The sequence below is a fragment of the Prunus dulcis genome, chromosome 8 (assembly GCF_902201215.1).
Source record: "Prunus dulcis chromosome 8, ALMONDv2, whole genome shotgun sequence".
Lineage (NCBI taxonomy): Eukaryota > Viridiplantae > Streptophyta > Magnoliopsida > Rosales > Rosaceae > Prunus > Prunus dulcis.
The window spans coordinates 1,769,445-1,780,763 of NC_047657.1; the positions used below are offsets into that span (position 1 = coordinate 1,769,445).

At 36.3% G+C, this 11,319-nt stretch overlaps 1 protein-coding gene across 1 annotated transcript; it reads right to left on the minus strand.

The window, feature by feature from the left end:
• Window positions 1-2,513: 2,513 nt before the first annotated feature.
• On the minus strand, window positions 2,514-7,085 carry LOC117636926. Its single transcript, XM_034371655.1, has 6 exons — window positions 6,679-7,085; window positions 4,274-4,359; window positions 3,497-3,958; window positions 3,194-3,415; window positions 2,967-3,091; window positions 2,514-2,875 (listed from the first exon to the last, which is right to left on the minus strand). Exons 1-6 carry the CDS (start codon window positions 6,688-6,690, stop codon window positions 2,673-2,675), a joined length of 1,110 nt encoding a protein of 369 aa, XP_034227546.1. The 5' UTR covers window positions 6,691-7,085; the 3' UTR covers window positions 2,514-2,672.
• Window positions 7,086-11,319: the final 4,234 nt, after the last annotated feature.

Sequence of the window (11,319 nt, forward strand, 5' to 3'; positions counted from 1 at the left end):
CACTGAGCGCTGGACCTCTGCCTGTATTATCTGGCCCAAAGCAAGTCCTTCAATTGATCGCTTCACCTCTGCCTGTATTATTGGAGCCAAACTGATAGAAACTTGTTGAACTATTCTTTCAACGTTTACTCCAGACACTTCATTTGTTCGACGGTGCTGTGAAACAACCCGCACAGTAGGACTATCAAACCCACCTTGCTTGATAAGCCATCTAATCATTTTTCACACTGAGTTATTGTCCCAAGACACAATGGGATCCAAAGACTTATCAACATATACTCCACCATGGACAATTGAATCGAAATACAATAGTTGAAGAAAAAGCAATGACCCATTTACATATGCAACTTTCTTCGCTTTGAACGACCTAACACCTTCACATAAGAAGTTGAATCCATGGTCGGCCCAGTTCTTGGTCTCTATCTTCCCTGGGATCGTCAAGAAAGTTAAATATTTCCCGGTCACTGATGGTGAAGATGTGGGGCAAAGTATAGTGCCAAGTGCAAACATCACAAATCGAACTTTAAAGTCCTCATTCGCATTTTCGCACTTTTCCAATTGTTCAGCTAAACCCTTTACTAATACTCTTTTGCCATTTCCACCGAAACTCTTGACTAATTGTTTCACCTTTTCATCTTCTACCGGTCTGTCGAGTTGAACATCCTCGCCGGTGTTCTTAAGACCCATAACACGCCCAAACTCATCGGCACTTATTCTAATCACATTGCCATGCAGTTCTATAGAAGACGTATCAGGATTGAACTTTTGAATCAAACAATGGCATAATTGGCGGTGTAAACGAGTGCACGACAAAGATGCCACATTACCGAACCCAATAGCCTTAATTGCTAACCGCTTCTCCTCTGACAATTTTTCCACCGTACGATGGAATCGGTCCGGGCTGCATCTAGTTATCCAACTCATCTCATTCACTGAGTCGTTTACTTGCCCGCTTGAACCTTCTAAGGCAGAACCATATGTTGCCTTCTCTGTAGTGTTCAATTTCCTCCACTTATTACTAATCTCTTCTTGTACCTGAAATAAAAAATTCTCATGAATATACCCTTCTTAATAAAATAATTAATAAACTGACCAAATCATTGTCATCTCTCACCTTATGGTCCAACTTTGCATTGGCCACTTTCCCCATTTCTTGTCGTTCTTTTTTCCTGTAAATCATTTATTTTTTTATAAAAAAAACCATTATAATATTAAGCAACCACATTTCCAATTTGTAGATGTACGTGTAACTTACATGAAATTAAAAAAAGCATCTCGGCCAACTCTTGTTTGTTGCACAGTTGTCTCGGCCTTGCGCTTTCCTTTCGCTGATCGCCTTTTTTGAGCTTCCATAACTTGCACAAATCAAGTACAAAACACTATCATGCAATTCTCTCTAGCGCCGATCATTTGAATACTAATCCAAAGCCTAATACACCCTAAACCCCGTAAACCCCGTAAACCCAGTAAACACTACAACATCACATTGCTTAATTCAAAAAATCCGGGGACCAGGATTTGCACACAGTTGCTTAGTAATTGCATGTACTGATATGCAATTGCACGACACTACTTGCAAGTGCATCAGCCCTCATTATAACATTGCACAGATAATGCACACAACCCACCAATGCATTTCTATATTGGGCGGACATTCTGACTCATTTCAAATCCCAATCCAAATCTTAACCATTCCTAACATTACACTTTCGGAACACTTTACTCCCCATACAAAAAATTCAAAAACACAGTCAAACCTACCTACCTACCACGAAATCACCTCACGTGCATAATTTCAAAACAAAACTATATACTGTAATTGCATTCAGTTACTTGGATTTGCATACAGGCGATTAGTAATTGCATATAGAGATATGCAATTGCATGAACAGAACAACCATGAATGTGAGATACCCACTTCACCTCACGACACTTTCAGACTGAGAAACCCACTTCATCTCATGAATGTGAGAAACCTACTTCCCCTCTTGCCCCAATTCATCACCACAGAAATTCAATTAACAATAACATAAAACATAGTGTTAACTTACCTTCACAAGGAACTAATACCAAATGCTTTCACAAGGGCTCGATTGCAGATGAGAGGAGTGCCAACAACCTACCAGCGACTGGAAAAACTGAATTCCAATTCCTATTATCAACCCAAAATGCTAACCCAAAAAATTTCCCCAAAATCCAAACCCTAGAATATGGGGTTTTCTACAATGATGACAAAGAAGAGAGAGAGGTTGCAGAGACAAGGAAGAAACTTTCTACAGAAGAGGAGTTGAAGAAGATGACTTTGATGTAATGAAGATTATCAGTTTCAAGTTGAAGCCGCTTTGAGTGCATGCGAAATTGTATCAAACCTTTACCTGTTGACCAGGTCAGCAGGTTTCCTATGTTTTTTAAAACCCCTCACGTGATCGGCTGTATTAGTACAGCCGATGCACCACAGACTTACTCCACGTGATCAGCTGTACTGGTACAGCTGATGCACCACAGAAGCACTCAGAAATTAATTCTCATTTATCGGAACTGAAACTGCCCACGCAAAGACAAATCCCAGCATCTACTGGTAAAAAAACCTACAATTATCAAAACAAAACTACACTAAACATCATACTGTAGAGGGTCTGATTGAAAATAAAATAAAATTCAATTCACATGGATTAAGAACAATAGGAATTGAGTGGTTCAGGATCACAACTAATATCTACATTGTTGCTCAACGTACTAACTGGACTCTGCCCATAACAGGTTAAGGTTAAGGGCAATGCAACGTCTTTCTTCCCACCGGGAGCATTACCATTTGTTAATTCTGGAAATTTCTTTGCCCTAAATACTCCCCATAAATAAATCTTTGTCTGAAACCCTGCAAATCAATATAGTCAACACCGCTATTCACCTGAAAGGAGAATAAAAAACTGGAAAAGCTTTAAACAAATAGCGATTTCAAGACTCACTCTGATATTGCTCGGGCAGTATAGTCGAAGTGAAAACTAAAAGCTCAGCATTGTCCAGAATGGCTTTCATAGCAAGATCATCCTGGATCATGCTAGCCACGAGACTGTCAAAATCTTTCTCATCTCTACACCCAAAGAAAAAAATAATAACTAAGAAAAAACAGCGAATTTTAAGAAATCCAAACAGCAAAAGTAGTGGACAAAAGTAAGACAGTTAAATGTATCACCTTTTGTCGTCAGGAAAAAAGTAAAGAGCGATACTCCGGTCACTAGGCCCCAACTTCTCAAAAGCTTTTGGCCACACATCAGTCCTACGAACCAATTCTGGAAAAATCAGCAATGGCAACAGTTCTGCCTCCTCGCACACTTTAGGACAGGCTAGGCTAGAGAGATGGGCTACAAGTCCACTAACAATGTTGAAGTCTTTGTTGAATATGCTTAGACTTCCCCTGTCAATAAGACAAACTAGCTCATGATTTACACCCTGCCCACCATAAATTTGAAAGAGGGGGAAAGGAAATTTCTTTTACCTCCAGATTGGATCAATGATAGGCTGTGCAGCAACATAAGAATTGTGTTCTATGATTTGTAAAGCGTCACTAGTAATAATTTGAGAGGTTTTTACAAACTCAAGAACGTCATGGAAGGAATTGAACTGACATTCAAGAACTTCTCTGCACGGATTACCCACATTCTGACCACTGTCACAATTATTACTGCCCTCAGCCTCATGTTCACAAGGGCTACCTTCACGTATCTGTAAAATCATTTTATCCCCTTCACATATCTGCGCCTTTTTAGCCACAGATTTAGGAAAAGTCAATCTATTCTTTTTCCTCCTCCTTTTCTTCAACTTCTTGTTATGATGATTTTTTGTTGATCTTACTGATTTATCAATTGTAGAAGGCTTTATAATCTTTGGTTCACAATCCACACAAAGCCAAGTAATATCTTCATCAAAAATATTTTCCGCGGGCACATCAAGGCAATAACTGCAAAGAAATAAAAGAGAAGAGGCATCAGTTGATCACCAATCCATGCAAAATCATTTTAAAAAGTTAAAATTGAGGATTCAGGCAGCTAAGATATCATAGAATTTGTACTTTTAAATATGATTTCAAGAACTAATTCAACGTCAACTTGCAGCATCATTACAGTCATGCACGCATCTTTGCTTTCCAAAGTTCAATAACCAGGAAATGAAGTATTTATTTCAGGATAATGTGGTATATAAATAACAGTAATGTGTCAATTCTTTGTCATGGGAAAAAAAAAGACAAACAAAAGAAAAAGGAAACAAGTTATACAGATGAATGGCATAATTCTGGCACTGTTCACAGTAGATTAAGGCATCTTCAAAGCCTCTGTCACCACAATGTTGACAAACAATCACCTGCAACAACCCACAGTTAACGTTAGCATGTTTCTGCTCTACTTATAGATTATTAATTAGCATAAGATAACAAAACAAACAATCCCAGAACACAAACCAATACTAACTCAATAACTGGATCCATATAAACAACCAAAAAGAAGAGACTACAAGTTTAAAGTGATGTGGAAGTAATCATGAAAACTTATTCGTTCAACCATTATCCACAATTACCCAAAAGCACATGTTTGTATCGGCTCCACTCCCTCCTCAATCTTTTGTGTCAGCCAAAAAGGATTTATGCAAAATCCCTTTAACTTTTAACCAGTAAGCTGGTCACTGACACTACCACAGGCGTGTGATCAAGTTTAGTCAATGACTAAATTCTTTAAAAAAAGAGAAGATTTATACCTCGAATAACTAACAACTGATAGATCATCTAAATAAACCAATAAACCCATTTTTCAACTGGCCAGACACTAGATAGTCAATTGCTAATTTCTATTAAGTTCTAAGAGAATTGAAGAAGAATTGGAATACAGTTGAAGACAATGAATCCACAGCCACATGCTTGCCAGAATAAGCATGTATATGCACACATACATAATTTTTTTTCTTTCTCTAGGGTTGGGGAGTGAGGGGGATCAAACAACCCCAGTATTTAGCAATATCAAATCTGATAAACCAGTCAACCAAATGAGTTGGTATAAAAAAGTGGAATCATAAAATCCATTTTCTTGAGGTACCAATCAAAACATATTCAGATATTTTTCCAAAACTAATGAGAGATGCCTAATTAATGACCCAAAAAACAAAGGTGGACATATGAAATCATTTACAATGCATGCTGGAATCTCAGAGTTATTTGAATGAAATAGCATCAACATAAATGAGCATTAATAAGAATCAATGTTATTGGAACAAAATAGTAGGTTTTGCTTTATCTTAATTTTCCCCTGTATTGACCGGTAAAAGATGATCCATCAAATCAAACATGGCCATATAAATAATTGGAAAAAAAAAAAGAAAAGAAGTGAAGCTCAAACACCAATAAATATATTGTATGTTACGCAGTCTAACTGGGTAAAATACAACTACCAAGAGTAGCCAAATTTGATAATTTAGGACTACTTAAGTACAGGTTACATTAACAATTATGCTCTGACATCTTCATTCTTCACGCACATCTGGTTTTCATTAAAATCTAATGCTTATGGAGACATTAAATGATACATGAGCCTAAAAGTCAAGAATTTCTAGTCCATATTGAAGCCATAGAAGTTTTATTAATGTAAGAACATGAAAAAGGAAAAAGATTGGATGAATCAATAAACAAAAGAGAAGATCCAATGATATTACATCTTTACTCATGTTAGGAAGGATGAAACCAATGAAAGAGAAAAAGGAAAAGCTACCTTTATTTATAATCTCTAATCTTAATTAACAGGGCTGCTTACTGCGAATCTGGATATATAATTACCCCAAAGAAGACAAGGCAAGTTGGGGTGCAGTTTATAATTAAGTAAAAAAAAAAAAAAAACTAGGTTTGCTCAGATAAGAAAACAACTTCGGTTTGCAGATTTTGAAATTTGATGGGTTAGACAGCAAAAATAACAATAATATATTAATTAGATCTATATAAAAATAAAAATAAAAGATTTCAAAGCATTAGCCCTCTAGCATTAGAGACTCATGACTAAAAATGGAAACAGAAAATAGAAATGCAATTTATAACTGTGGTATAGAATCTAAAGCTGCTCAGGATAGCGTTGTATAACTGAAATGCCTGAGCAGAGACAATCCTAAAGCATCATAACATATTCTGGCTCTGCCACTCAAGTACTATCGCTTTCCTGGAGAAATTTTATACTCCCAATAATTACTTTACCATCTTAATTTCGCTGGAAAGAACTAAGTAATTTGAAGGCTAAAGTAAGGTATAGAGCAAACACCACCCCCCCCCCGCATATGACATTGACTTAGGAAGGAACCAGTCTCAAATTAGAGAGTCAAATCTACCGCTTTCACAATAAATACAAAAGAAATTCTTATAACCACAAAACTAAAAAGAGGAGACCAACCAACAAAATGCAACAGCTAAAAAATCAGCAAAAACTTTACTTATAAAAGCAAGCAATCTCTCTGACCTAAAAGTCCACAATCACACTCCCTCAAACACTTCACAGGCTTTCAAAAAAAATCAGCAAGACAGTTTCTACTAACTTAGCGAAGAACCATTCAAACATATTGAGTAAATCGAAACTTTTCAGAAGCCAAATATGAAATTAAAATTGGAAAATGTAGCCAAAATTCAAATGGGTAGTGTGCAAAGAAACATACCATAGTTTGCATGTTCTCAAGGTTCCAACATGAAAGTTGCAACCCTTAAATTTTCTGTGAAATAAACTGCAATACGAGAACTCAGGGGGTCAATTGGGAGCGAGAATGTGAGAGGCACGGCACGGAGGAGCCAAGGGCATTAGGGTTTCGAAGAGGTCGTCTTTCAGTGCTGCCCAATCAGTGAAGCACTGCAAATTTGTCAGAGATCTGGGTTTTGTCAGTGAGAAGATGAAATCGAAAGAGAAAATTGAAAATATAAATATTTTGTGGGAAAACAAATAAGAGGGAAAATCTAAAAACCAAGAAATGTAAAGGTGAAGCACTGAAAATAGTGGTGGTTGTGGTGGAAGGAAGCGTGGCGCTTTGGATGGGAAACAAACCATTATACGGTACGTCGTTCACTCACCTTGAGTCGAGTGCAAACGTGAAGTCGTTTCGAAGTGAACGATAAAAGTACTCCTACTGCAGTGACCCGTGTCAAAAATAAGACATGACATGTCATGCCTTGTCTTTACCTATATAACATTACAAAGCAGAGCAAGATTGCAGAGTTGTTGGGTACGTAGTCAGAAGTTCAGACTTCGGATTTTTTGGGTTTTTGGTTTTCAAAATCCTTCAGTTTGTTGGTTCCGGTTTAAGGCATCTTTAACTTTTCGTTTGGATGAGGGAAAATAACTCAGAATTTAGCTAAAAGTTGAGAATTTAAGAAGAGAAATTGACAATTTCTTTATTTTGCAACTTAAACGCGGAATTAATTAAATAATGCGCAAAAAAAATCCTGAAAATTGAGGAATCAAATTTCCTAGTTTAATTTCTATCAAAATAAGAGTCATTTCACAGTTTCCATGGTGCGGGAATCCATATTTTCTAGTGTGCCAAAACTTACATAAAAAAACAGAGCCAAACTTTTCATTTTAAAAAAAAAAACAGTGCCAAAATTCATTTCACAATTATTGTTTGTACAATGATCTTTTTTATGGTTACGCTAATACAATGGTATTATGATAATTTTCGTGTTCAATAGCCTTCACATGATTGGGATGAAGAAATGCGATCTTATTTGAACCGTATGTACAATGGAAAAGAAGTTGATTGTATTGATCAATTCTGAATTAGCAAAAGTGCATTCAAAAAGTTTAGTAGAATTTTAGAAGAAAATGGTGCTTTGGTTCGAACAAGAAATATTTCAATTGAAGAATTTGTAGCAATATTTTTGAAAATAATTGCTCACAACTTGAAATACAGATTCATTGGTTTTGACTATTACCATTCAATCGAAACAATTAGTCGGTAATTTAACAGTCTTATATGCAATGATGAGAATTAGTGAAGAATATGCACAATTCCAGCCAAGTACTGTTGGGTGTTTTAAAAGAAGCAAATGGCAGTGGTTTGAGGTACTTATATAACTAGAAAGAAAGAAAAAAAGATTTTTATTTTATTTTTCAACTAGTTATCTCAGTTTCATACTTATACTGTCTTATATTTCATGTTTAGAATTGTCTTGGGGCACTTGATGGAGCTCACATTCCGGTAACAGTGTCGGTGGAAGAAAGACCAAGATATCGAAATATTTAATTTCTGTCATTTACAATTTACATGAGCTATCCAAACATTGAAATTTTAAATTTTTGTCATTTACAAAATTTGACATACATAAATCCAAACACTAAAATATCCAATTTACAGAAATTGAAATGACGGAAATCTACATTCCTTCATTTTAGAATTTTATGTAATTTGCAATTCCTTCATTCAAACGGAGCATAACAGTCTCTTTAACACCCTCGGAATTCTAAAATAGGTGAGTTACATCAGGAACTCTCTCCAACAACCTTATGGGAGCAAATAACTAGTTTCCAATTATCACAAGGCGCCATGTGAAAAAAAATATAATAAATCTCCTAGGTCAGTTAATTGAGCCCATTTATTTGGCCTAAGCCTCCCAGCTACTGCCTTCTCTCCTCTCTCTTTTTTTGACTCTCAACTCTCCCTCTCTTAGTGTACAATGTGATAGAATATGAATCTGAAATATATCTCAGCTCCTTGAAGACTCTCTATTTATAGGCACATGGGTTAAGTGAATCAGATTTTACAATTGAGTTCACCAACCACACACACTTCACTTAACACACAATTGCATTTAAAATTAGTTCAGCAACAACACCCACTTCATCTTATTTATTTCTCGTGGGTGCTGGAAAACTCCACTTGAATCAGCTCACCTAACTTCCCTACCATAAGAAATCACATCATGCTTAGGTCAAAAATGACCAAACAATAATTAGTTTATGCTTAGGTCGGAATGGCCATCAACTTCATGGGCTCACGAATTGGGCTTCCCTTAATCAAATGACGACTTTGAGCCCTCCAACTTGAAGTTCAGAATGTCATATTTCCAACCACATGTCATTCAGGCCAATCCAAGGTCGGATGAAGAAGTTAAGTCCGAAACGAATTGCTAACTCAGTCTTCAGTTTTGACAGCTGCAGATAAACGTTCTCCTAAGCATGGTTCCCTGTTTGATGGGTGAAGGACTCCATATTTATCCAATGTAGGGGAATTTTGGATATGTTATAGTAGACACCCATTAGAACAACTTCCATGAAGGATGTCTCCTCATCCGAGCTGTGTAGGTTACTGAAATAAGGCTTGCAATGTGACCTACGAAATTGAACTAACGAAGGAGTGTAGCCCAAATTGGGTTTGTCTTTAAGCACTTCTTCCATTCATCTAAATCAGGCCTTAACATGCTTGAATTGTATGAATTATGCTCTCTTGCTCTATTAACCTACAAAATACACAAACAGAAGTAAATGACTCAGAATGCTAAGAAACTAAGCAAAAAAGACTAAGTAAATTCGACATATATATGTATGAAATTATGAGCTTAACAATTGTATCTCATTAAGTGCAGACAAATGACCAAAGCAGGTCTCCAGAATCTTTTCCTTTAATGGGCCAGTCAACACGTCATTGATTTTTCCAAGCACCATACTCGCCGCAGACATATTATTCACTCGGTCAACAGAGACCTCAGATTCTAGGATACAAAGCTCAAAACCAAGTTCTATTTTACACCTACAATATACACTGTTCGCATAGATACAATTATTCCAAAAGCACAGTATACCATACATAATTATAAGCATAAATGATATGCAGCTGAACGTGGACTGATAGCCATTCGCATTATGATAACTTAATGAATGCCTTAGGATACCCAATTTGGATGCCTTAGGATACATAGTTATAAGCATAGCTCACATTTATACCCTGCCCACCATAAATTCGAAGGAGGCGGAAAGGAAAGAATTTTTTACCTCAAGATTGGATCAATAGTAGGCTTTGCAGCAACATAAGAATTGTGTTATGTGATTTCTAAAGCATCACTAGTAGTAATTTGAGACGTTTTTACAGATTTGGCAACGTCGTGGAAAGAATTGAACTGATCTTTAAGAAACTCTGTGCACGGATTACCAACATTCTGACTGATGGACATATTTTATATTATATATTTAACCTCATTCTTAGTATATTTTGGTTAATATTTGGGAAGAATTTTGATACTTTGAATTATATTTCCAATATAGGACTTTCAATTCTCTCTGAAGCAAAACATAATCAAATGGAGGAATTTTGGAGTAATTCCAGTTGGAGGACGTTCTTGAGTCACTTAGCTTGATCGTATCAAAATTTCAGAGTTTTCTTCCAAGCGGTTATTTTCTGGCAATAAAATAAAGGAGCAGTACGCGGTGCTGGAATAGTGATGTGTTGGGCTTTTATTGCGTTTTTGGAGCACAAGATGACCTCGGATGGGTTCGTGGCCTTCTAGAGAAGTGTTCGGAACATTTTTATCTTTAAAACAAGCCATCTTGGGCCAGATTTGGAGGAGATTTGGGGCAAAAACGTGGCTAGGCAGATTTTGGGCAGATTCTCCTATTCCAATTTGGACTTTATTTCCTAGTTTTATTTTATTTTAATTAGTTTCCTTGTGGGGATGGAAAAGCTGTACATTGGCAGCTAGGTTTTAAGGGGTGTTTAAGCTCTTTCTCACAAGGAATTAAGCACTTCTTTTTCATTTTTGAACTTTGCATTGTGGAGAGCAATTGCTAGGGTTTTGGGTTTCCACAACTTTCAGGTGTTTTCGTTCTTTTCTTCTTAATGATATTTTCTTGGATTTCAATTATGAGTATGCGTAACTAAATTTCTTGATAGGAATTTTAGTGCCTGTGCAAACAGGGTTAAAATCACATAAAATACTTGCAAGAATACAAGGCTATTGTAGTATAGATGCTCATGCAAGGTCGTTTTCCTCAAGGACTAATTAGCAATTTAAGTAAAACAAATTCCAAATAACTGTTTAAAATAAAAGGTCAAGAAAGATTATTATGAATTTGGTTGATTCTAAGAACAAATACGATTGAAGGAAAGAGTTGTGAATATCAATTTATAAAAGCACTAGAGTTTCACCATCACCTAGCAATCCTATGAACTTTTACCAATTACTTATGATTTGCACATGCCACTTTGAAGGATAGGTTTTCCTAATGTATATGCTACTTGGAACCTCCAACACAGAACGTATATCCAACATGCAACCCGTCCGGACGTTCGGATCAAATCTGAACATAAAAGACT